The following is a 27500-nucleotide window of genomic DNA, read 5'->3' on the forward strand; positions in this document are numbered from 1 at the left end:
TTAGTCAAAATCCAATGAGAAATTAGTTGCCAAAAAAAGTGTATTTCCCTGTCTTTTTACAAAAACAAAGAACCATTATTCAAGAAAACAAAGTTTGAAATGCAAAAACCTACAATATGGCCTTGGGCACTTGGTGACAATGCTTCTGTGAAAGTTTGATCAAAATACCTTAATAAATATAGGAGAAGTTGCACACAGAATAAATTGTTCATAACTTCCCTGCCCACCAACACATTTCAATATAAGCACTAGATTTTCCTTTCAGACCAACTGACAAAAATAGATTGTGACCGGATAATGAAGGATCTGACAATTCATATATATAGCTACACTTGTCAAACAGACAAATTATTCCTTCAGTCAGGACATAAAAACATCAACCTTTCCATGACCAAAACAACAACATAAAAGCTAGCTATATTCATTAGTTTATTAACAGTGTTTGACTGAGAGGCATTTAAAATACAACAATTGCACAACATAAACAAGAGCCGGTTGAACCAGGTGATGCTCCCCTAATAGGTTTTGGACACAGGAAGGTATACCTCTCGTAGTGTCAGAGTTATGTCACAGACAAAGTTCAAAGTGTAAAAACAACCCAAGTGTAAATGTGCGCGACACATTGTCTCATTATGGTGATCATTTCTGTGAAATAGTTGTAAAATCTGACTTCAAATAACGAAGTTATGGGCCGGACACGATATTGATGCAAGGAAATGCTGTGACCTTAACTTTCCAGGTAGCCACCCAAATGTTTTTGCGCGACACATTGTCTCAATATGGTGATCATTTCTGTGAAGGAGTTGTAAAATCCATCTTCAAATAACGAAGTTAAGGGCTGGATACGATTTTGCTGCAAGGTCATGCTGTGACCTTGACCTTCAAAGTAACGACCCAAATGTTGAGCGTGACGCATCGTCTCAATATGGTGAACATATTTGTGAAATAGTTGTAAAATCCGACTTCAAATAACGAAGTTATGGGTCGGACACGATATTGATGCAAGGTCATGCTGTGACCTTGACCTTCAAGGTAGCGACCCAAATGTTGCGCGCGACACATTGTCTCAATATGGTGATCATCTCTGTGAAATAGTTGTAAAATCCGACGTCAAATAACGCAGTTGTAGACTGGACACGATTTTGCTGCAAGGTCATGCTGTGACCTTGACCTTCAAGGTAGCGACCCAAATGTTGCATGCGACAAGACGATTCAATATGGTGATCATCTCTGTGAAATAGTTGTTAAATCCAACATCAAGTAAAGAAGTTATGGGCCAGACATGATTTTGCTGCAAGGTCCTGCTGTGACCTTGACCTTCAAATTAGCAACCCAAATGCTGCGCATGACACGTTGTCTCAATATGGTGATCATTTCTGTGAAATAGTTTTAAAATCCGACTTCAAGTAACGATGTTATGGGCCGGACACGATTTTGCTGCAAGGTCATGCTGTGACCTTGACCTTCAAGGTAGCGACCCAAAAGTGCTCGCGACACGTCATCTCAATATGGTGATCATTTCTGTGAAATAGTTTTAAAATCCGACTTCAAATAACAAAGTTATGGGCCGAACACGATTTTGCTTCATGGTCATGCTGTGACCTTGACCTTCAAAGTAGCAACCCAAATTTGCGCATGACACGTCGTCTCAATATGGTGATCATTTCTGTGACATAGTTTTAAAATCTGACTTCAAATAATGAAGTTATGAACCGTACACGATTTTGCTGCAAGGTCATGCTATGACCTTAACTTTCCAGGTAGCAACCCAAATTTGCGCGGGACACGTCGTCTCAATATGGTGATCATTTCTGTGAAGTAGTTTTAAAATCCGACTTCAAAAAACAAAGTTATGGGCCAGACACGAATTTGGGACGTACGGAGCAATTGATGGACAAACCGACGACTATATGCCACGAAATTTTTCGGGGAGCAAAAAAACATATCCTACACCAAGGTTTTTTTTTCAGGCAAATTATCCAAATTACAATAAATATTCCAGTGTAGTAATATGTTACAAAGAACATTTATAAATATAACATGTACGCTCATTTTTTGTGTAACCATTCAAGTAGATAAAGCTGCTTTTCAGCATTTATTAATAAATAAATAACATACAATTGAATGATGCATTAAAAACAAGAGCACCGCTAGGCGGAGCATTATATGCCCGAATGTGATTTTTTTTTAAGTAAAGATGAAGCATTTGTAAGACATGGGAATTCAATAAAGTATTACCTCCTTCAAATAACAATCCTCCTATAAAGTTTGAATATTGTGGGCCAAATGGAACTTAAGTTATGCTCAGGAAACTGTTTTCAGTTTTAAGGAAATAGTGGCCTTGACCTTTGACTTTGTAACCCAAAATCAATAGGGGTCTTCTACCCAATATGGACAATCATCCTATGAAGTTTGAACACTGTGGGCCAAATTGAATTTAAGTTATGCTCCGGAAACTGTTTTCAGTTTTAAGGTTATAGTGACATTGACCATGTGACCCCAAAATCAATAGGGGTCTTCAACCCAATATGGACAATCATCATATGAAGTTTCAACACTGTGGGCCAAATGGAACTTAAGTTATGCTCCGGAAACCAAATTGCTATTAACAGACACTGATGCCAGGGGGTATAACATAATATGCCCGAAATTCTTTCGGGCATATAAAAAGTGAACATTTTGCTCTAAATAATTAACAGACAATAAACTAGAACTGCCACTGCCATGGCGTGAATACCCCCGCATACCACTTTCAGAATCAACAGTGGCCATTTAAAGCTCAAGGACAACCTCCCTGCCAAATCTGAGGTTACTAAGCCAGTGCATTGCAAGTTATGTATTCTACATGCTTCAAATGTGAAAATGTCAAAATCAATACACTGCGGACAGGCATTCTTAAGCATTTGAGCAGACAAACTTATCATAGTAATAATCCCTGTGACCTTGACCTTTGACACAGTCAACTAAAAATCAATAGGGGTCATCTTATAAGAATCTTACACCGGCTGCTGGTACAGACCGTAATATCTAGCTCGAGGGTAACTGTTTACAGCGGTAACGAGGCTCTGCCGAGTTTCCGCTAAACAGTTACCCACAGCTAGATATTCCAGTCTGTGATGCAAGAAACTAGTCATAAACAACCTCAATACCAAATATAAAGACTGTGTGTCAAAGGTTTCTTAAGTTATTGGGCGGACAATTTTTTGAAGTCAAAGTCCCTGTGACCTTGACCTTTGACCCAGTGACCTCAAAATCAATAGGGGTCATCTACTAATCATGACTAACCTCCATGCCAAATATGATGACCGTGGGTCAAAGGAATCTTAAGTTATTGGGCGGACAAGCTTTTTTTTTTTCAATGCCCCTGTGACCTTGACCTTTGACCCAGCAACCTCAAAATCAATAGGGGTCATCTTCTAGCCATGACTAACCTGCAAGCCAAATTTGAAGACTATGGGTCAAAGGAATCTGGAATCTTAAGTTATTGGACGAACAAGCTTTTTTAGTCAAGGCCCCTGTGACCTTGACCTTCGACCCAATTACCTCAAAATCAATAAGGGTCATCTTTTAGTCATGACTAACCTTCATGCCAAATATGAAGACTGTGGGTCAAAGGAATCTTAAGTTATTGGGTGGACAAGGCAAACTGACGGACGGCCGGACGGGGAGACGGACGGACAGACAAGCTGATTCCAGTATATTCCCCTTACAACTTCGTTGTGCGGGGGTATAAATAAAAATGACTGAAATCAAATGCCTTTCTTTAAAGAAACCAAATATTTGCACATGAATAACAAGAAAATGGTAATTAAAAAAAATAATGTAAAAATATAGCACCTCTAAAGGGTAAAAATAAAATCAGACTTCAAATTGCACTAACTGTATACCAACCAATATTTAAGAAAACATGAAACATGTAAAAATTCAATGAATATTTATATCTTTAAAACAATTGTTCCGCCAATCAATATTCAAAGAAAATAATTCTTTCAATATAAAATATTTTCACATATGATTAAACCTAACAATAAACAACATTTTAACAAACAGACAATAACAAAAATGTTCTACAACTTACATTTTGTTTTAACTTTGTTCAAATGGTACAATTTTCTACATTTTCCACTTAATACTTGCTTTAATTTTTTTTTCTTGAAAAGATGATTATGATCATCACTCACACAAACAAGAGGGCCATGATGGCCCTGGATCGCTCACCTGACACAACCGCATCCAAGCAATGTCTTAAACAAGCATCATGACCAAGTTTGATGACAACTGAGTCAAACATGTGACCTCTAGTGTGTTATAAAGATTTTTCCATATTTGGGCAATGTGACCTAATTTTTGACCGGACACGACCCATATTCAAACTTGACATAGAAATCATCAAAACAACCTTCCTGACCAATTTCCAGGAAATTTGGATCAAAACTGCAGCCACTAGAGTGTTAAAAAGATTTTTCTATTTTTAGCTCCTGTGACCTAGTTTTTGACCGGACATGACCAATCTTAGCAATTGACCCAGAAAACATCAAAACAGCATTCTTGACAAATTTCCAGAATATTTGAATCAAAACTGCAGCCACTAGAGTGTAAACAAGCTTTTTCTATTTTTAGCTCCTGTGACCTAGTTTTTGACCTGAGATGACCCATCTTCGAACTTGACCCAGAAATCATCAAAACAACCTTCCTGACAAATTTCCAGAATATTTGAATCAATACTGCAGCCACTAGAGTGTTAACAAGCTTTTTCTATTTTTAGCTCCTGTGACCTAGTTTTTGACCGGAGATAACCCATCTTCGAACTTGACCTAGACATCATCAAAACAACCTTCCTGACAAATTTCAAGAATATTTGGATGAAAACTGCAGCCCCTAATGTGTTAACAAGCTTTTCTATTTTTAGCTCCTGTCACCTAGAATTTGACCGAAGATGACCCATCTTCCAACTTGACTTAGATATCATCAAAACAACCTTCTTGACAAATTTCCAGAATATTTAGATGAAAACTGCAGCCATTAGAGTGTTAACAAGCTTTTTCTATTTTTAGCTCCTGTGACCTAGTTTTTGACCTGAGATGACCCATCTTCAAACTTGACCTAGAAATCATCAAAACAACCTTTCTGACAAATTTCCAGAATGTTTGGATGAAAACTGCAACCATTAGAGTGTTAACAAGCTTTTTCTATTTTAAACTCCTGTGACCTAGTTTTTGACCAGACATTACCCATCTTCGAACATGACCTAGAAATCATTAAAACAACCTTCCTTACAAATTTCCAGAATATTTTAATCAAAACTGCAGCCACTAGTGTTAACAAGCTTTTTCTATTTTTAGCTCCTTTGACCTAGTTTTTGACCGGACATGACCCATCTTCGACCTTTATTTAGATATCATCAAAACAACCTTCCTGACAAATTTCCAGAATATTTGGATGAAAACTGCAGCCACTAGAGTGTTAACAAGCTTTTTCTATTTTTAGCTCCTGTGACCTAGTTTTTGACCGGAGATGACCCATCTTCGAACTTGATCTAGAAATCATCAAAACAACTTTCCTGACAAATTTCCAGAATATTTGGATGAAAACTGCAGGCACTAGAGTGTTAACAAGCTTTTTCTATTTTTAGCTCCTGTGACCTAGTTTTTGACCTGAGATGACCCATCTTCGAACTTGACCTAGATATCATTAAAACAACCTTCCTGACAAATTTCAAGAATATTTGGATGAATACTGCAGCCTCTAGAGTGTTAACAAGCTTTTTCTATTTTTAGCTCCTGTGACCTAGTTTTTGACCCGAGATAACCCATCTTCGAACTCGATCTGTATTTCATTGAGACAAACATTCTGACAAAGTTTGATGATGATCCAATCAAAACTGTGACTGCTAGACTGTTAACAACCCAATTGTTAGAGTGTTAACAAGCTTTTTCTATTTTTAGCTCCTGTGACCTAGTTTTTGACCGGAGATGACCCATCTTCGAACTTGACCTAGATATCATTAAAACAACCTTCCTGACAAATTTCCAGAATATTTGGATGAAAACTGCAGCCTTTAGAGTGTTAACAAGCTTTTTCTATTTTTAGCTCCTGTGACCTAGTTTTTGACCCGAGATAACCCATCTTCGAACTCGATCTGTATTTCATTGAGACAAACATTCTGACAAAGTTTGATGATGATCCAATCAAAACTGTGACTGCTAGACTGTTAACAACCCAATTGTTAGAGTGTTAACAAGCTTTTTCTATTTTTAGCTCCTGTGACCTAGTTTTTGACCGGAGATGACCCATCTTCGAACTTGACCTAGATATCATTAAAACAACCTTCCTGACAAATTTCCAGAATATTTGGATGAAAACTGCAGCCTCTAGAGTGTTAACAAGCTTTTTCTATTTTTAGCTCCTGTGACCTAGTTTTTGACCCGAGATAACCCATCTTCGAACTCGATCTGTATTTCATTGAGACAAACATTCTGACAAAGTTTGATGATGATCCAATCAAAACTGTGACTGCTAGACTGTTAACAACCCAATTGTTGACGACGCACGAAGACGGACGCCGGACATAGCCCCATCACTATACCTCACCTTGACCACTTTGTGGTCAGGTGAGCTAAAAATAAGAAATAATTTTTCATCACTTTTGGTCTTAGTTTGTTTTGTGACTTGTAAAACATTATACATGTAAATTTCAGTGGCTATATTTTAAAAATGGAATTTTTCTCCCAAAATTTTAAAAGCATTGCTATCAAGTGACTTACATTTGTACAATATTTTACAGTATTTTCTATTTTCATACTTGTATTTTCTATCAAGGATATATTTACTTATCTATATGACTGACCACCTGTAAGTCTAGGTCTCATTTCAAACCAGTAAGCAGTATTTTCCTTTAAATTTTGTACAAGACAGGTTGTATTAAAATTTTAAATTTGTTTAACTTTCCCAAAACAAAGAGATTTCAACTCTGTACTTTTTCCATAAAATGTAAGATACTTTTTTGGCTGCAGAGATAATTTGTTTTGTTGAAACACTAAAAGGGTTCAATCAAATGTTGCAGTAACTCTGTAATAAATTTCTGACATGAATATAAAACTAAAAGTAATAAATCATGATTACCCTGCTTTCATTATAGCATTTCTATGTACATTTGGGAATTCCAATAATTTTTCTTTTCCATTGCTATACATGAAGTTTATAATATACTAAGTTAAACTGATACATTGTCTGGAACACTTTACATTATAAAAGTACAATGAAATTTCTTTGATCTACGGCAGCTTTTTGTGTATACACTTAGAGATCTAGGTAACAGTTCATATTCATATATAACACTTTGTTTTCAGATCTAACACAACAGCAAAACTCAAAAAGACTACTCAACCACTGATTTCACAGTACAAGATAAAAAATAAAAATATTACTGGTTATTATATAAGTAATACTCTTCTTTAAAGGGTATAAAGCTACATCTAATAAAATATTGTTATATTTAAAAATATCTTTCCAGAATCATATGGTTGATTCTTTAAACATATATATTCTTGTAACATAAAATATCTCTATTAGTTAACAAAACAAAACATTATGGAAACAAGAACGTGTTTGTTAAACACAAATGCCCCGGCTCAGACTCTTGTCAGTAGCAATATTTCAAAAAATGTTTACCCATTCACTCAGTTATGGACAGAAAAATTGCCAAAAAATTGTAAACACAAGTTATATAGCTTGACAAAGTCATGGCATTTTGTAATTGTGAAAAATATAAGTTGCCAAGTCATTGCTCTGACTTGTGAAGTTGAAAAATATTCAACTTCATGCAAGTTATCTTCCTACCAAATATGAAATACATCTGTTTTTAAATAAAGGCTGTATGGGCAAAAGTGTAAAAATCTATTTTGAGCACTGGTGACCTTGACCAAACTGACCCCTAACTCTATCCAAAAGAAGAATACCATGTAAGTTATCTTCCTACCAAATATGAAATACATCTGTCAATAAATAAAAGATGTATGGGCAAAAGTGTAAAAATCTATTTTTAGCACAAGTGACCTTGACCCACTGATCCCTACCCCCATCAAAAGGATGAATACCATGCAAGTTATCTTCCTACCAAATATAAAATATATCTGTCAATAAATAAAGACTGTATGAGCAAATGTGTAAAAATCTATTTTTAGCACTGGTGACCTTGACCCAACTGACCACTAACTCCATCAAAGTTTATGTTTCTATCAATTATAAATATCATCTGTCTATAGAATAAGGTCAATACACCTGTAAAAATGTAAAAATCTATTTTTAACATTGGTGACCTTGACATTGGTAACATTGACCTTGACCCAAACGACCCCTTACTACACCCAAAGAAGGAGGACTTCCCTTGGCATGTTTGTATTAAACTAAGACATCAACTAAAAAATAAAGGCTGTATGAGCAAAAATGTTTATATTTCCTTTTTAAACCAGTGACCTTGACCTTGACCCTAGAGACCGCTTACTCCACAAAAAATTAGAGGAACATCAAAGGTATCCATCTACTAAATATGAAAGATATCATTAAAGAAATTAAGCAATTACAATGTAGGAGAAATTTAAGATAAATCCAACTTGCCGAAATAGGTTAACCAGACAAGGCCCTATTTTCAAAGTGAAACAAGAGCTGTCGGTAGGACAGCAACGCTCGACTATTCTTAGTGCTTGATAGTAAAAAAAATGCTTGATAGAGTTACCTCCTCCTGTTTACAGGTTGGGGTCATGATGGTGAACAAGTGTGCAAAGTTTCAAAGCCATATGTCAATGGTTTTTGAAAATATTTGAACTATTACAAAAACTTTAACGTAAATTCTCAGTCGAAAAAGGGGCATAATTCTGTCAAAATGCTTGATAGAGTTACCTCCTCCTGTTTACAGGTTGGGGTCATGATGGTGAACAAGTGTGCAAAGTTTCAAAGCCATATGTCAATGGACTTTGAAAATATTTGAACTATTACAAAAACTTTAACGTAAATTCTAAGTCGAAAAAGGGGCATAATTCTGTCAAAATGCTTGATAGAGTTACCTCCTCCTGTTTACAGGTTGGGGTCATGATGGTGAACAAGTGTGCAAAGTTTCAAAGCCATATGTCAATGGACTTTGAAAATATTTGAACTATTACAAAAACTTTAACGTAAATTCTAAGTCGAAAAAGGGGCATAATTCTGTCAAAATGCTTGATAGAGTTACCTCCTCCTGTTTACAGGTTGGGGTCATGATGGTGAACAAGTGTGCAAAGTTTCAAAGCCATATGTCAATGGACTTTGAAAATATTTGAACTATTACAAAACTTTAACGTAAATTCTAAGTCGAAAAAGGGGCATAATTCTGTTAAAATGCTTGATAGAGTTACCTCCTCCTGTTTACAGGTTGGGGTCATGATGTTGAACAAGTGTGCAAAGTTTCAAAGCCATATGTCAATGGACTTTGAAAATATTTGAACTATTACAAAAACTTTAACGTAAGTGGTTACGCCGACGCCGACGCTCGGGTGACTGCAATAGCTCTACTTATTCTTATCGAATAGTCGAGCTAAAAAGGGAAATAACTGGAAAATATGGATGACACAGTTATATAACTTGACAATATCATGTACTTTGTATTGATAAGAAAGTGTGGAAGTTATAAAGCCATTAGTATAGATAGAACTTAAGATATTTCCAACTTGCCGTTTTAGGTTAACCATTATTCATTTTCTACGTGCTGAAAAGGGCAATAACTTGGTAAATATGAAAGCCAGAGTTATGTAACTTGCCCAGATCATGTACTTTGTATTGATTAGTAAGTGTGTAAACTTAGAGGCCATTGGTACAGGTAGAACTTAAGAAAAATCCAACTTGCCGTTCTAGGTTAACCTCGTCCGGACAGACGGACGGTTCAATTACTATATGCCCGGGGGCATAAAAATATTATGCTGCTATTTCATGTAGAATTTTAATAATTCAACCATGATTTACTACATGCATCATCTGCTTTTAATAAAATATCCTACCATAACTTTTACTTTGGGCATTTTGGAAGAACTCTTTTTCAATATAATAAAATGCAGATATAGCTTTATACTCTTTTTAAATCCTGGTCCACTTAATCACTTGTACTAGCAGAAGGAGCTGCTTCTGACAGATCTTTGTGTGTTGCCACATGTAATTCTAGTAATTTTTTCTTACAATATCCAGTCAGGCAGATTGGACACATGTACGGTTTTTGTCCAACATGCTTTAAGGAATGCACATGAAGATCATCTTTTCTATAGAACCGTTTATCACAAAATTCACATGCCCAGGGGGTTTCACCTGTGTGTCTACGTTCATGTCTTTTCTGTGAAGAGTGTGAAGTAAAACTTTGAGGACAAAAATAACACTGATAGTGTGATTTAGTATCATCTGTTGACCTTCGAACTTGTGCAGCAGGTGTTGACTGACTACCAATAAACTGTGCACCTCTTTGGTACTCCTGGGTAACATTTATGTTAGACAAAAATCCACCACTCCTTGTGGATGGAAAATTCTGGTTAATGGCTGTTTCAAACGTCTTGTCAATACCTATTTCAGAAGATAACTCGGATGTTTGCTTATTCAAGCCAGATAAGTGATTTTGTGATAAATTTGACATTTCTACCAGGTTAGCTTCGCTATCTACACCAGCAACAATCCATATGTCACTGCCACCTGTTTCTGTTGACATTTTTCCTGGTAACGAACCTTCATCAGAACTACTTAGATATGATTTCTGAACTGTTATAACATGCATGTTGTCATCTGTTTCGGTGAGGATTTTCTCAGGCAGAGAGCCTGCCTCCTTTTCAGATATATATGACTCACGTACTGATATTACATCATCTGTCATATTATTCAATGTATTGACAGAAATGTTTTCCTCAGTTACTGAAGTAACTGCCTCATTTGTGAAATTCTCTTGTGAACTTGGTGTATCTGAAATGAAGAAAGAAATGTAGAGATATCAGCATTACCTTTCAAAGCTTTACCAGTAAATATAAAAAAAGAATGAAAACTTTAATGTTTTAATTATGAAATCACTTGTTACAATAAAGCTCAGTACTTGAAAGTAACACAGGGTCATGCAGGAATTTTCCAATTGCACATAGAGGAAGAATTACAGAATTCAATGAAATTCCACACTAAAATTACGAGCATTGCTCAGTGACCTACGATCATGACCCAAATGATATATATGCAGAATCAAATGAACACCATCCACGAATCACGAGATATTACATTCTTTACAAAAACCTAACATAGCCTTATGCCAAGGCTCAGAAAGAAAATCCATATACTGTATTCCTAGAAATGTTCGCGGATACAATATTTCGCGTTTTTCACAACGTCGGCATTTACGCGGAGACAAACTTTCGCGGATATGTACTAACCGCGAATTCTGCGAATGTTAAGTCGCTACGGCCTAAATTACAGTTTTTGGAGGTTACGTTTTTGATGCATGACCTTGCCTGGTGGGTGCTTTAATTATTTTATTTCAAGTCACCCCTAAAGCGCAACGTTACTCGATACATTTTCATCTATTGACTAATTGAACAAGGACGGTTGTTCCGTCAACACTTTCATATTTCCTTACCTTTTTCATTATGTTATTAAGTAAGATTTAGTCAGACCAGTTAGCTTTTATTCTCATTTGAATAATAACTGACTCTATCTCCAAAATGTAGATACGTATTTTTTTTTACACATTATCGGACTGTACATCGCTCTCATTTAACAACATAACAGCTGTTTATCAATGTAGCACTTGATCGCTATTGTACTTTTAACAAAGGATTACACCTACTCCAAGCAAATGAAATCCAAGTCATTCAATGTTCGCAAACTGTAAATGCGTTTGTCAACGCCGTGACTAGCAAATAACGTCAATAAGCATGTTAATTACTAATAATTGATATTTTCTTTTTCAACGTGAAAACTAGTATGAATAACATACATAAATAATTCTTTACACATTTCTCTAAAACCTGTGTTTATATGTTGTTTTGTGTAAGTAGATTATAATAAATATTCTACACTTTTTATGTTATATTTGGTTGAAGCTAGAAATGTTCGCGGATTTGTTATAAGTGACATATTCGCGGGTATAAAGATTCGCGGAATCATGCCTACCGCGAAAACCGCTAACTTAAAATGCGCGAAATCTTTTCTAGGAATACAGTATTTGTTAAATACTTCCAACTGCCTTTTGCGGTAATGACCAAGGTAAAAATATAGGGCCATAGTCTTACCTGAGACATGTACATTATTGCTACCATTATCTACAGTGTCAACAGAATTAGCCAACTCTGGTTCCTGACTATCCTTTGTATTTCTAGTAATCACAAAGCAGTCAACATCATCTGGCTCTTTTTTTATGATGTACATATTACTGTCATCCCCTCCTTCACAAACATTTGTTTCCTCTGTTGATGTTTGACCACCTTCATCACACTTTGTACTTTCACCATGCTGTAAATCTCTTACATTTTCAATTTTAATATTAGCAAAGTTTCCAACATGAGAAGTTGTATTTATTTTGTCTTTGTTACTAATATTAGCCTTCTGTATCAGTTTATTTGTCTTTATTTTTCTATCTTTGTCTTTAACTTTGAGATAATCATCCATGTTAGGTATTTTAACTGTTTGGTTCTTCTCCATCTCTAATCTCTTTCTTTTTACAGCCATGTTCGGTTGTTCTTGTATGTACATAGTATCAGTATGGACACTTCTTCTAGAGTCAAACTTTAAACTTTCATATGTCAGTTTATCTGCAATTAACATTCAAAAATGAAAAAATCATTAGTGTGGTTCTTCTTAAAAGTATAGTACCCGTATTTTGTACAAGCAACATACAGTCATGTAGTATTTTTAACAAGAAACACATTCATTACAGCAGCCTTCAGCTTTTATTTTATTTGGAAAACATTTCAGTGTTGTTTCAAATAACATGTAACTATTTCAATAAATATCTTAGAAAAGTGCATGGTATCACTGTTAAGCATTCTTCAAAACAACATCCTCAGAGCTGTTCATTTCTACAAAAAGAAGATGTGGAAACGAATTGTCCACCTTACTAATTTACATATAGAGAGTGAACTGGAAGATTTGAGGTATCAAGGTGTTTCCTTATTGTTTATGTATTTTATTGACAGCAAATTTCATTTTCCACCTTGACTGTTTTGATTTGACAACTATATGAAACAATTTATCTAAACATAGCATATTAAACCTTTAGAAAAGCTGACTGCCACTTTAAGTAACATAGAGGATATTGAATGAGTGTAAGTTCAATACTGAATTTATTGCACAAGTTGAATAAAATTATATTATGCGAGCCTCTGGCAAGCATAATATTATTTTATTCAACGAGTTCAATAAATTCAGTAACAAACTTACACAAATTTAATATTCTATTTATCACATACCTAAACTAAAGACTGTTTAAAGTGAAATAAGAGTCATTTTTCTTTGACGCGTTTATAGTTTATCGCTAACATTTAGTGCGTCTTTACACTATGTTTGTATAACGCTAATGACATCACGTCAAAATATATGCATGGCTGTGCAATACCATATTTACGGAGTCGCAAAAACGGCATGGGTGTGTGATAAATATTATTTAAACATTACAGGCAGTTTATTAAAATGCAATATTTGCAAAAGTATTTTATTTTAGATGAACATGAAAAAATAGCCCGTCCCTAGATTTGCCACTAAAATGCCACCCTTTTCAATGGTGGAGTATTTAGACAATTTTCCACAAATAATGCCACCAAAACGCCACCCAAATCATGAAAATGGTGAAAAATTTGAGCAGGACTGATGTTATATAATTTTCCAGTTAATTCCACCTTTTTTACACTAAATGCCACCAATGAGTGGAAAATTGGTGGAGTATTTAGACAAACTTTCACCATAATGCCACCATTATGCCACCTTAGGGTGGCAAACTCATTTTCCACTAGATGCCACTTGTTTCCACTTATTGCCACCATAATGGTGGAAAATTGGTGGAGTATTTAGACAAATTTCCACCATTATGCCACCATTGAGTGGCAAACTTATTTTCCACCAAATGCCACTTATTTCCACCTTTTGCCACCATAAGGGTGGAAAATTGGTGGAGTATTTAGACACTTTTCCACCATTTTGCCACCAGATAGTGGCAAATTCAGTTTCCACTAAATGCCACCTATTTTCACCCTTTCAGAAATTTTCCACCTGTGGGTGGCAATAGCTGGAAACTGCTTGAAAGTCACCCTGTACCCTAAATTGGAAACAAACAAATTTTAAAAATAATCCTTTTTAATGTTTCCATAAGAAATTATATATTGTCTCAAAAAATAGCAAAACATTAGTCCATTTATTTTCTTCAGTTTATCTTGCTATTCCTGGACGGTTTGAGTTCAGTCCTTTAGGTTGTCGGCAACTTTTCGAGCGCACAATCTAAAACAAAAAAAATTATGAATGATTAATACAATAATTAAAAACATAAGCTTACATTTTTATATGAATATTGGGTATTTCTATATTCAATTTGAGTGCATAGATATGATTAAAACACTTTAAAAAACAGCACTGCAGACGTGGAAGAATCAGACTTTTCTTATTTACTCCAAGGCAGAAAATATACGCAGAATCAAAAATGATATTTTCATTCAGTTCATTAGTTACCTTCCAAGAACTTAAGTTTTGCCTTGTCTGCACAAGAAGGTCTGGCGTCAGACTCTCTGTTCCCTTTCCTCATACCAAACAATGAGAGGCCTTTAATCTCTTCTATATTGAATAGCATTCTGAAGAGCTTTGCTGTACCTTTCTCTTTTGAGGCATATGGCTTCAGTTCTGCCATCACTTGGTCCTAAAATATAATTATCAATATCCATAAAGTAAAGACAGAAAATGATTATCAATATCTAATATGTAAAGATAGAAAATGAAACACTTTTATAAGACCTTGGTATATGTATACAACTCTAAAATTTTAAAATAAGAAAGAAATACAACACATCAACACCAGTGCAGGTTGAGTAATTAATAATCTTCCAGTTTCAGTTCTTAACGCACCTTCATCAGGATAAATATTTGATAAAATTTTCAAGCTAAAATGTACAAAAACTCTAAAATTTGTAAAACAAAATGTAAATGCAAATTAAAGTGTCATAAAGAGTTTGAATTAAAGTAGGTTTGTAAATAGTGACTAATAGCTATATTTATCAAGAACTGAAAAGTGTCTTATTGGGTACTGTGACACTTCTTTCCTATTAATTCTAAAATAACTTCGAATTAACAAGATACCTTTGTAAAGCCACTGAAGATCAAATGTGTTGCTCCAGGCTGCTCCTCATTGCTTTGTGTCTGCAAAATAATAATTCTTATTTAATGCTGTTTCTGTTATGAACTGTCATTCTCCTAATAGCATGTTACTCTAGACTGTCTAGTTATGATTATATATCTACTGCACCATGAAAGCTGAATTACAACAATGAAGGAATGAAACTTACTAATAAATCAGTTACTGTTAATCTGCTCCACATGTGACACACAAGGAAAATTGTTTATAGCATGAAAGTTGTAGTAATAGGTACCTCAGGTTATCTATAGTTTGATTGATGTAATATTGTACATAATGATATTGTACTTACTGATTAATTTCTATAATTTTTTTCTCAAACTTAAAATTTCTTACATATTGTATTTAAGAAATGATGAAGATCTTCCTACATTCTTTATATTCCTACATTCTTTATATGTACATTGTATATGCAGCTTTCTTTTTAGTCAAGTTACAAACAAAACAAATATAAAACACAATTTTATACAATACCACTTCATATTTTTACTGTCAAAAAACTAAACAGTTTCTGCATAAATAACAATAATTATTGTATGTAAAAGTTGTTTACCTGAAACTTTGACTGGGAATGATTCTGCTGTTTATCTTCTTGTCTACACATTCACACTTCAGTTAAAACTTCTCATTTCTATTTACCACACTAATAAGACTTTAAATGTTTTCTTTGAGAAATCAAAAATATGCACCCTTACATTTTAAACAAAATATCTCCAGAATTGCTACAATATCAATAATTTCCTTTGTGTTTGCAAGCTTAAGCTGACCTCAATTCCTTTGAATTCAAACTTTACAATGGTGTAACTGCATGGACAGTCCATTATAATTTTAAATTGTGAGGGATTTTCCAAAAACCATAGCACCCATCATTTTATTTTTTACATTCATTTGAATATATAACTATATCTAATACCTAAATAGATTGAGTAGAAATAAGCTTTTGAAAGATAATTTAGCATGCTATTTTAAGACAAATTCTACATAAAAACATGTATAATGTTGCCTCTCCCAAAATAATCAAATGGAACATTCTGGTCAGCATGAGTAAACTATTAACCCCCATTCATAGATTACTAGATAAGAGGGCAGTAGTTTTATCAGATCTGAGATGTATGCTGTGTTGTTAAATCTTAGAGGATGCAGTATTTACTAGCTAGTAGTTAATTATCCTGATTGTAAGAAATTTATCACACATTATGACTTATTTACTTTTCACACATTAATTTTTACAATAGATTTAAAGCCTCTGAAAGCATAGCACAAAAGATGTTAGAGACAATAATTTTAAACTCCACATATAACTAAATCTCATTTATGAGAAGTTACAATGCCAAGGAACCATAACTTTTTATTGCATGATTTGGGGTTTATTGCCATTTTTTACTTCTCTATGCTTAATTTTTGTCTTGATCATTAAGCTTAAAAAGTACTGGAGATATTAATTAAAAACTTCACAGATATAGATCTTTTTAAGTAATGTGCTGTGTTTAAGAACCATAACTCTTTGCATACTTTTGAAGTTATTGCCCTTTGCATTTTTCACTTTAATTATTGTTAGCATTACATGAAAAGTGTTAGTACTCACCAGATATCAGTTTAAAGTAATTATGAAGAGACAATTTATTATGTCAATTAGAAGAAAAGACAAAAGTCAAACTTTATTCAAGATTGACATTAAATATCATAGAAGAAGCAACAAACTTTATGCAAAGATATGCATTTTCTGGGCATAGAAGAACATTTCAACTATTTAATGTACAGATTATAACTAAAGAACAAAGTACACTTTAAAAGCCGTAATTTTATTTTACAAGCATAGAATGGAACATAAACATTTTGACTTGAAAGTCAAATTTTACATCCCTAAAGAAAAGTACTGCCATAAAAAAATGGGAAGTTAAGTTACCCCATACTTTTCTAATTTTTCCTGATCATAATTATATGTGTTTAACGCCTGGAAAAGTGATTTTACGTCCAATTTCTGTGTCTTTTCCTGCTACTTTACAGCTGGAATTATCATACCGTTACTGTGAGGCAGTGACTTTGTATCAGAATTGTGTTCATGGCATTCTAGTATGTTTAAGAAATATGAGTTTCTGATAAAATTTTCTAACTGTTCAACTTCAATAAATTATATTTTTGATAAAAAGTTCACTTGATGCTTTGGTAGAGTACAAACTATAAACAGATTTATTTCAGTTTGGAGCTTTGACATAAATAAATCTTAAACCCTGCAATGCACAATTATTAGATTTCTCAGTTTTTTCCACCAATTTTTATACAACCCAGAAAATAGTTAAGAGTTTCACTTTTCGACTAAAAGTTATTCACAAAATTTTCTAAGTTTTTTTCCACTATTTTGCCACCCAGAAAATAGTTAGAGTTTCACTTTTCCACTAAAAGCCACTCATTTTCCACCTTCAAAATAAACTAAGTTTCATTTTTCACCTATTTCCACCCTTTTGCCACCATAAAAAAGTCTATGTTCAAATTTCCACCAAAGGATAGTGGCATTTGGTGGCAATTTTGCCACTACAGTGGAAAAAGAGTGGAATTTTGTCATTTTCCAGTTAATGCCACCTTTTTTACACTTAATGCCACCCTTTTCAGTGGAAATAGCTGGCAAGTAGTGGCAAATCTAGGGACGGGATATCACTTAATTTCTCATAGATGAGATCATCCTGAATTTTTCTTCTAAATAGAATATCTTAATGTACTTCTTTTTGAATTTCTAATTCAATCATTTTAACTGGTATATTCTAGCTGTTTTTTTCTACTCTTTCTTTTTTCAAAACTGTTGATTTTTATATAATTCATTTTCCAGCATACATTTGAGACAATTTACAATCAATCACATACTTCAACAATATTATAGACTCAAATCTATAAGTGATACATTTGGAATATTTTGTAATATGTAGTTATACTATATGTTTAAGTTGAAATTAATTTATCTAGTTCAACAAAAAATGCAATGTTTTTCATAAATTTGTCTGCTTCACACAAAATATAATTAATTTATCAATGAAATTCAATGCAGACATATAGTTAACAGTAAAATACAGTGTCCTATGCTACTTGTACGTATCCAAGTAATACAATACACTGGTTATCTTATTATTTTTTTTAAAAGAATGTTATGCAGGGGATGGGGGATAGCTATTACAAGGAACATTCTCAAAGCTAATAGTAACTCAAATTTTCTTCTGTGAAAGTTTCCAAATAGTTTCCTTTATTTTCAATACATGTAATTGTGTTTTGAAAATGATCTTGCAAGGGACAAAAGAATACATTTTTATCTGAAAAACTTTTCTCAGAAACATATGCAAAGAATATAGCCAAAAACATATCATTATTATTTTTAGTCACAATCATAAAAAAATTGAGAAAATGTGCAAACTAATACTCCCAATTCAACTTGTGTATTGTGGTCTCTCAATTATGTTTTCCCTAAATCAAAATCATCATGTTTTCAGTATTGATATTGAACCTTGATTCGTTATTATTAACTTGACAAACAAACAATAAATTAATTGTACTCACTTTTGGCACAGTGTTGGGTGAACTGCTTTTTTAACTCTGACCTATGGTCAAGGAAACCAGTCCCAAACGTTGAAGTGAGACTGGAAATTGTTCCAGCAGAAATGTTTGTAGTGAGAACCAGAGATTCTTCCCCAGCATGTAATGATAGCTGCTCTGTCTACAAGAATTAGGTTAGACTTTATAATAAACTACTAGATGTTCACCTGTATGAATTACTTCCATTACCTACACTGTACATGTTCTACAGCTGATGGTTAATTAATTGTTTTGAATTAAGAACAATTTTTATATCGTTATAAAATTTTCCAGTAGATTTACATTTTATTTTGTTTTCCAAATCTTTTTTTCTCTCTCATACCGGTATTTTTAGGAGAAAATTTGAATTGAAGAAGTGGAGAAATTAAATCTCTAAAGAGGGAAATAAAATCAGTATCAGTTTGTAAAATTGAAAAATATCTTATCTCGGACTTATCTCTGAAATCAAAAAATAGAGTCGAGAGAGTCTCTGTCTATTTATGTAAGCCAGGTTATAATGTTATATGATTTATTTGTAAAACAGTATATAATGATAGTGAGGACTTACCAAATACTGCATCTGCTGCCTTAGTATGGTTGTATACAGTGGTTTAAAGTATGGCAAATGTTTAAATGCATCAAGACATGAATCTATGTCCCCCATTTTTTTTATAGGATACGGAGAAAAATCCTGTGAAAAAATAAATTGACAAAGAATTAAATTTTATAAAATATTAATTAAACAACAATAAATGATTAAATTTTAATCTTTCTATAGATATTAGATTGTAGAAAGGTCACAGGGTTGTTTGTCCTTTATATATATTCTCTATATATATATACTTTTAATAATATAATGCATCTATTGCATTTATATTATATACATGTATCTTCATATCATGTCATTTTATATAATCCTTTCATTTTGATTATCATACACTTATATTTATTTATCACATAACCTATTTTAACCACGATGACGGGTCTCAACATTTACATAGAACATTAAAAACAGACTACAGACTGAACTGAGATTTAAATTCTATCAAGCCTAAACCTGCAAAAAATAGTCTCTGCTAAAAGCCTCAGCAGTGCCATTTTGACAATATGGCTTAAGCAACTGGAGGCTGAAAACAAAATTACGTTTACAGTACATATATAAGGACCAGCACAGCAAAAGTACAACAAGAAACATCGCAATGTGATGAAACCAGGTTTCAGCAAAAACATTTCACTGAAGCTTTTTGCATAGAAAACATTGTTCACTATAACTATATTCCATATAAGAAAAAAAGCAAAGGGCCATGATAAGGTCAAATGTTCAATTTATATTCCATATAAAAAAAATTTATCAAATCACAAAACCCCGACGATATGCCGAAGGGCATTTGATGACAAAGCTTCTGTGAAAGTTTTGTCAAAATAGTTTGAGAAATGTGGAAGGAGTTGTGCAAATAAGAATTTGTTCACTTTACATTCTATATAAGGAACAAAAGCAAAGGGCCATAACATTATCAAATCTCAAAACCGTGACAATATATGTCACTCCAATTGATGACAAAGCTTCTGTGAAAGTTTCATCAAAATCCCTTGAGAAATGTAGGAGGAGTTGCGCAAAGAAGAAATTGTTTACGCCAGCCAGTCTGCTTGCCGACATACCTCAATCTAATAAACAGACTTTTCCCTTGGAAAACCTTGTTAAAACTTGATCACTATTCTGATGAAGATTCCCTAGTAATTACGTTTACTGTACATATATGAGGACCAGCACAGCAACAGTACAAAAAATTTAAACATTTGTCTGATGCAGATTCCCTAGTTCTGGCTTCCAAAACTTTATAAGCAGCTTTTTGATATTTTTGTTTTTCATCTGATGCTACATTAACCCATTAGTACCCCATGAGCATTTTGTGAAAAATGGCTGTTTTCATTGAAAAGTCTCCCGTTACAAGTTCAAGTTGCTATAAAACTATAAAAACTGCTTCAATACTAATCAAACTTGGCATAAATGTTGACTGGACCATTGCCTTTGTAACAACATGCTCAGTCTGAAATTTCCTGTTACCATGGCAACTAGGGGACATCTCAAAATTGCCAAAAATCACTATTTTGTGTTGATTTTTTCCATCAAAATTGATTTCAAAGTGCTGCCACTTCTCAATGGACTGAGATAGAGTCAAAGGCTTTTCAGCATTGGTTACACTTTACCTTATGATCGACCTGGGGCTATTTTTAGCCTCCCACAAGTCCAAAATTTTCTTGGCGATGAGGGGGACTCCGCCCCCCTTCAAACCCCCCAAATGAGGCATTTTTTCACCATTTGAGAAAGCAAAAAGGCGTAGAAAGGCGTATATATCTGGTAATGGGTTAATGATGATGACTGTTCATGTCATGTCATAGTATATAAACGGGTACGCTGAAGACCTTAAGCTACAGATTCCCTAGTGTGTAGGTTAGCTCTATTATCAGAATAAAATAGTCGAGCTAAAAATTGACCCATTTCCTGCCCTCCTTGGTTTTCTTACTTTTAAGTGAAGTATAAACAAATAAAAGCAATCTCACTACTACTATTAATCAGTTAATGGGCAAACATAATGAGTTGAAGCAAAGGGGTCCGACACACTTAAGTGTGTTAATATATAGTGTAATTAACTTACACAAGCAATTTGAGAAATTATATTGGGACAAAAAATTTATATAGAGACTATAATATTTTTGTCCCAATATTTTTTCTCAAACTGCTTGTGTAAGTTAATTAAACTATGTATGAACACACCCAAGTGTGTCGGACCCCTTTGAGCAGGCTTGTGAAAATGCCCGATCGGGCTTATGACATAAAAAATCATATTTCTAGAAAAATAATAAAGATATTTCTTTTAAACTTTGTTTGTTTATTGAGCATAATATAAGACATAAACAGAAAGAAAAATAATTGGTTACTGTCACTTTTGTGAGAATTATTTCCCCTTTTTCATGTTTATATGACACATAATTTTTGAAGTCCTTAAAAATATGTTGCAATGTAAAATTCTTAACAGAAATGTGTCCAACATCTTCATTTTGCTCAAAATTATTGCGCCAGTACCTTTATTTTATATATTTGGATTTAATATTCTGTTTCTGGCATGAATACTTTGACATTGAACATTATACTTTGAAATTTCCTTTGAAAACTGAATGAAATGTATGCTGATAGGTGTTGGCGCAATTAATTGGATCATAAAGAATTTATTTAACCTATTTGGTTTTATACTTTGTATATGTAACATATTTTTTAATGTATATGTAACATATTTTTTAAGGACTTGGAAAATTATGTGTTATACATGTTATATAAACATGAAAAAGTGGAAATAATTCTCACAAAAGTGACAGTAAGCACAGGCGGCAGTATCAGTGTTTGGACACCCCACTTTTAGGTACCAAATACAAAACCACCGATGAAATTATATAAAAAAAATTTTTTCCACTATTATAGTTATAACTATAATTTTGATAGTGGAATTTTTTTTTTTTTTTATATAATTTCATCGGTGGTTTTGTATTTGGTACCTTATAGTAAGCCTTAGAGTGTTGAATTTTTTTTTCAGGGTTGTAGTAGGGGTCCAGGGGCAGATAGGGGTGGGGTGTCCAAACACTGATACTGCCGCCTGTGTCCCTGCCCTGGTCCTGATCAGAATTTTTTAGACATCCGAAAATATATCATCCGGAAATATGGAATATTTATAATCTTACAAGAGCTTTTTGAGAAATATATTCGTCTTCAATATCTCAAAACCTGTAAGATATAAGTAACTTTTATCTATTGTCTTTCAAATTAATGATTTATCGAAACAACAATAACCGGTGCTATGTTAATTGGGTTAATTGGATGGTAATAATCACGGCGTGCAAGATTTACGATTTTAATACATTTCAATTCTTTGGCGCACTTTATTGTTTCGAATTGGTGCATTCTGTTATACTATATTGTGAACTCAACTGAGCCGACAGTAGTCTAAGGTCCAAGTTTTTGACGATCTTTTTATTCTCTATAAGCTTTAAAAATTAATCTAGTCTAATAATTTCGGACATTGATCAATTTCGGACGAAACTGATAAACTTAACCCATTGCTTCATGAGCATTTTGTGAAAAATGGCTGTTTTCATTGAAAAGTCTCCCGTTACAAGTTCAAATTGCTATAATACTATAAAAACTGCTTCAACACTAATCAAACTTGGCACAAATGTTGACTGGACCATTGCCCTTGCAACAACATGCTCAGGCTTAAATTTTCTGTTACCATGGCAACGAGGGGACATCTCAAAATTGCCAAAAATCACTATTTTGCGTTGATTTTTTCCATCAAAATTGATTTCAAAGTGCTGCAACTTCTCAATGGATTGAGATAGAGTCAAATGCTTTTCAGCGTTGGTTACACGTTACCTTATGATCAATCTGGGGTCATTTACAGCCTCTCACAAGTCCAAAATTTTCTTGGCGATGAGGGGGACTCCGCCCCCCTTCAAACCCCCCAAACAGAAGGGGGCACATCCCCCTTCTGGCAACCCCCTGATGTATCTTTTGGTTGGGGGGCCGCGCCGAAAAAGAGGTCACTTTTTTTAACAACATTTCTCAAACAAAAACAAGTGTTTGGGGCCTAAATAAGGCATTTTTTCATCATTTGAGACAACAAAAAGGGGGGGGGGTGAAAAAGGCGTTAAAAGGCGTGTATATGAAGTAATGGGTTAACAGAAAATGATGAAAATACTTGAAATTACCCTAAATCGCGTTTTTTCATGTTTAAACATGGCCTGTCATATAAATTTGAAGAAAAATTGTTGTTTTGTAGATTTTTTGATTTTTTTCATTAACCCATTGCTTCATGAGCATTTTGTGAAAAATGGCTGTTTTCATTGAAAAGTCTCCCGTTACAAGTTCAAATTGCTATAATACTATAAAAACTGCTTCAACACTAATCAAACTTGGCACAAATGTTTACTGGACCATTGCCCTTGCAACAACATGCTCAGGCTTAAATTTTCTGTTACCATGGCAACGAGGGGACATCTCAAAATTGCCAAAAATCACTATTTTGCGTTGATTTTTTCCATCAAAATTGATTTCAAAGTGCTGCAACTTCTCAATGGATTGAGATAGAGTCAAATGCTTTTCAGCGTTGGTTACACGTTACCTTATGATCAATCTGGGGTCATTTACAGCCTCTCACAAGTCCAAAATTTTCTTGGCGATGAGGGGGACTCCGCCCCCCTTCAAACCCCCCAAACAGAAGGGGGCACATCCCCCTTCTGGCAACCCCCTGATGCATCTTTTGGTTGGGGGGCCGCGCCGAAAAAGAGGTCACTTTTTTTAACAACATTTCTCAAACAAAAACAAGTGTTTGGGGCCTAAATAAGGCATTTTTTCATCATTTGAGACAACAAAAAGGGGGGGGGGGGTGAAAAAGGCGTTAAAAGGCGTGTATATGAAGTAATGGGTTAATACTTCCTTTTTACTTTAGTTTTGTCTACGCCTACGGTTAGTCTTGTTTTAATACAATATCTGTGCAGAATCTACTTGTCATAGCTACACAACCGTACAATGATACAGTCGTAACGGTATCTATCAGTGTCTATCATTGACATTGATTCATTCAACAGTTCAGTCAGTTCTATGCCATGGTGGAATCAGGTTTAAGTTTTGCATGCAATATCAGTGTCAGTCTTCAAAAAAACTGAAAGTACCCAATTGAAACTTGATACTTCCTTTCAGGATCATAATAGAGTTTTTATACGCCTCATTTAATTCAAAATCCATGCCAGAGCACAGATATATTAAACTGAGTCCATGGCCAGAGTTATGGGTTTTGGAAAGTGACAAATTGTTTTTTTTGTTTTTTTTTAATGAATCATGTTTCAAGTGAATACAATCAGTATGAGTTAAGACCTTGTTTGGGCACTTTGAAATAAAATGTTGTCAAAAGATAAAATTTCACCACAGGCTCATGCACTTATATGAAACTAGACGATTTAAACATGTTTTGTTTACAGAAAAAATATAAAAGTAAAGTTTTTGTTATGTTTATGATGCTGTAATTTTAAACCGTTGCAACGTTTTATTTTGCAAATATTTACTAAATTTATACACACCGTGACCCGTTAACTGGTTGCAAGTAGACAGGTTGGTTGTGGGTAGAACAGTTGTGCGCTTGGTAATTATTCTTTTATCCTGTAATTGATTGCTGCACAGTATATATCACAGAAAATTATGTCAATAAAAAGGGACAAAAAAAAAAAAGAGAACATATAAATATCAGTAATCTGGTTTTAAAGCTGACATTTATATAGTAGTTCTACCAGTGCATCAAGCTGTTTTACTCACAACATGTTCACTGGTGTGATAAATGGGGGTGTCAAGTGAAACATGACAACTGCTGGTCACAGTTATCTCGTGAAAACTTCAAATTTTACTTCTATACACTAACTGTAAACAATTATGCTGATGTTTTTTAGACCCGTTTGTGACCACTTAGGGTCTTGTTTTACTGTAGAGCACTGAGAATAGTTGAGCATGCTGTCCTATCAACAGCTCTTATTAAAAAAATTACTTCACTCAGTTTGCATAATTTTTACTTTGAAACATTGCCTAATAGAGAAATATAATTAGTCCATTTTTTGTTTAAAAAGATGTTCATCCTTAAAGTCTATATATGGCAAATTGGCATTTATAGTAGTACTGCATTTCATGGACAGAAGTATGAATGAATTGTAATTAATGATAATTATTTTCACTTTATTTCAGACAGTGACAGCAACAGTTTGAGCCCAAAATACAGAGAAAGACTACATACCTTGCTTTTCCTTGTTGTAATGACTCAGATGAATATGGGATTGATTGTTAAAAAGAGATGTAAAAGAAAATGGCGATAAAATTTCAGAAAGCGTACCAAATTCAGTAACGGTGACTAGTTAAATGAATGGTAAAACATATTGATAGCTCATTATAGTGTGTTTAACATTCAAAGTAAGTGACAATCATGGCCAACGTGTGCTTGAAAATGTGCAATTCCATGTACCAAATCCCCACTAGGATACTTTGCCTAGTGCTCATTGTCCTCCAGGGAGCAGTACTTGATTACTACCTAGTCATTCACAAGGACATTGACTGGGTGTCTTGGATAGTAGCTGATATTGCCATCATACTTGTCTTTATAACAGCATTTATAATATCCTATAGGCATTTAAAGCTTGCTAAGGATGCAGTTGTCAGAAACGTACCTATACAGACTGGTGCCCTGCCTCTGGGTTACTTAGCCTGGTTTGTTTACAGTGTGTTTCTTGCCACAAGAGTGGCAATCATTTTTAAAGATTTTGCATTTCATTTGAAAGAGGAGGATTTTTTCGGTCCGAACACGCTGAAATTTAGCATAGCTTTGGCCGCATTTATCTTCATGCTACTACTATTGTGTCATCATGACGCTGAAGTGAAATCTGACAGGAAACATATCATTGCTGAGTTGACTGGTACAGTTGTTTTTGATGTGTTAGACTCGGTAGATGCTCTGGATGTTTTGTTTGATGGGGAGGCAATAATAGACTTCCCACCTCATATGGATACGGCTATTATAGTCATAGCATGCGTTAACTTAGTTCTACCAACATTACCTTTGATGACTTTAAGCCGAACTCATTATGGACATAAACATACTCCACGAGAAATCATGATGCTTCATAAAATGTTACTAGTGTTCTTAGTGAATTTACCGTTACTGATTATTCGATTTCTCCTCTGGCATCTTTTGAGTAAGGAAATCTCGATATTCCCGGTCAAGAATCTGATTGTTATTTTTCTTGTGTTCCATGATTTGTACGAGAAGCGAAGGGAAGAGCTGGACAGGGAGGATATGGTGGATGCGGAAGTGACTGCCCTTGATGAAATGAAGACTCAATGACCATAAATGTGACAGTATTGTGCCTTAGACATGCATTGAGCTCTTGTTTATATATACAGTATAAAGTATTTTTTCTTTGATATACAGCTATTATGGTCACCTCAATGCTTCATTTTAATGGAGTTGTAAGACTTAAGTTTGAAAACAGTTTTTCTTGATATATATGCAAGTTTCTTGCCCCTATCAGTATTATATTCACTAGCCACTGTGCAGGATTAGTTGCTGCTGTATAATCAGGCTACATTTTTGTACTCATCCTGCAGCTTCCTGCTGCATATTCTCTCAAATATAACTTGTAAATACAAGCACACAAGGGGAATTTCCTTAGTGAACAGCAAATTTTTTTATTGCATACCTGTACCAATTTTTCCGTTTTATAAAAACAGTATATTTTGACGTGGCATCATTTCCATTATACTTTTTGAATAACGTAATGTTATGCTTGCCAGAGGCTCGCGTTATATAATTTTATACAACTTGTTCAATAAATTCAGTTATGAACTTACACTTATTTGATATCCTCTATCCTAGCCTATCAATAGTTAAAAAACTTTGGTACAAGTAACATTAAATAGCTGGAACAGGATTGGCAGCCAGCTGATTTTAAGGCGCAACATATCTGCTCATTT

General features: G+C 34.1%; 3 protein-coding genes across 6 annotated transcripts in view; 1 reads left to right on the forward strand and 2 right to left on the reverse strand.

Moving 5' to 3' along the window:
* Positions 1–415: 415 nt before the first annotated feature.
* On the reverse strand, positions 416–19659 carry LOC132719665 (uncharacterized). The gene is made up of 4 exons (XM_060703471.1): positions 19509–19659; positions 18926–19082; positions 12282–12800; positions 416–10968 (listed from the first exon to the last, which is right to left on the reverse strand). Exons 1-4 carry the CDS (start codon positions 19602–19604, stop codon positions 10121–10123), a joined length of 1620 nt encoding a protein of 539 aa, XP_060559454.1. The 5' UTR covers positions 19605–19659; the 3' UTR covers positions 416–10120.
* On the reverse strand, positions 13777–16555 carry LOC132719663 (uncharacterized). Of its 2 annotated transcripts, none has more exons than XM_060703470.1 (4): positions 15534–16555; positions 15328–15387; positions 14707–14890; positions 13777–14478 (listed from the first exon to the last, which is right to left on the reverse strand). In XM_060703470.1, exons 1-4 carry the CDS (start codon positions 15564–15566, stop codon positions 14447–14449), a joined length of 309 nt encoding a protein of 102 aa, XP_060559453.1. In that variant the 5' UTR covers positions 15567–16555; the 3' UTR covers positions 13777–14446. The 2 variants fall into 2 exon arrangements, with proteins under 2 accessions (XP_060559453.1, XP_060559452.1); XM_060703469.1 differs by having other exon boundaries at positions 15936–16259.
* Positions 19660–22814: 3155 nt separating the features above from the next.
* The window catches only part of LOC132719666 (uncharacterized), a 6384-nt gene continuing 1698 nt past the window's right edge, over positions 22815–27500 (forward strand). The window contains exons 1-2 of one of the 3 annotated variants that reach the window (XM_060703472.1): positions 22815–22942; positions 25722–27500. The exon at positions 25722–27500 is cut by the window's right edge and continues 1698 nt beyond it. In XM_060703472.1, coding sequence (XP_060559455.1) covers positions 25957–26871 — 915 coding nt within the window. In that variant the 5' untranslated portion in view covers positions 22815–22942; positions 25722–25956 and the 3' untranslated portion in view covers positions 26872–27500. Of the gene's footprint in view, positions 22943–24425; positions 24459–25721 lie in introns of those variants that run through there. The other 2 variants (XM_060703473.1, XM_060703474.1) reach the window with 2 other exon arrangements.

The sequence above is a fragment of the Ruditapes philippinarum genome, unplaced genomic scaffold, assembly GCF_026571515.1.
Source record: "Ruditapes philippinarum isolate M1 unplaced genomic scaffold, ASM2657151v2 ctg4649_1_1_1_1, whole genome shotgun sequence".
Lineage (NCBI taxonomy): Eukaryota > Metazoa > Mollusca > Bivalvia > Venerida > Veneridae > Ruditapes > Ruditapes philippinarum.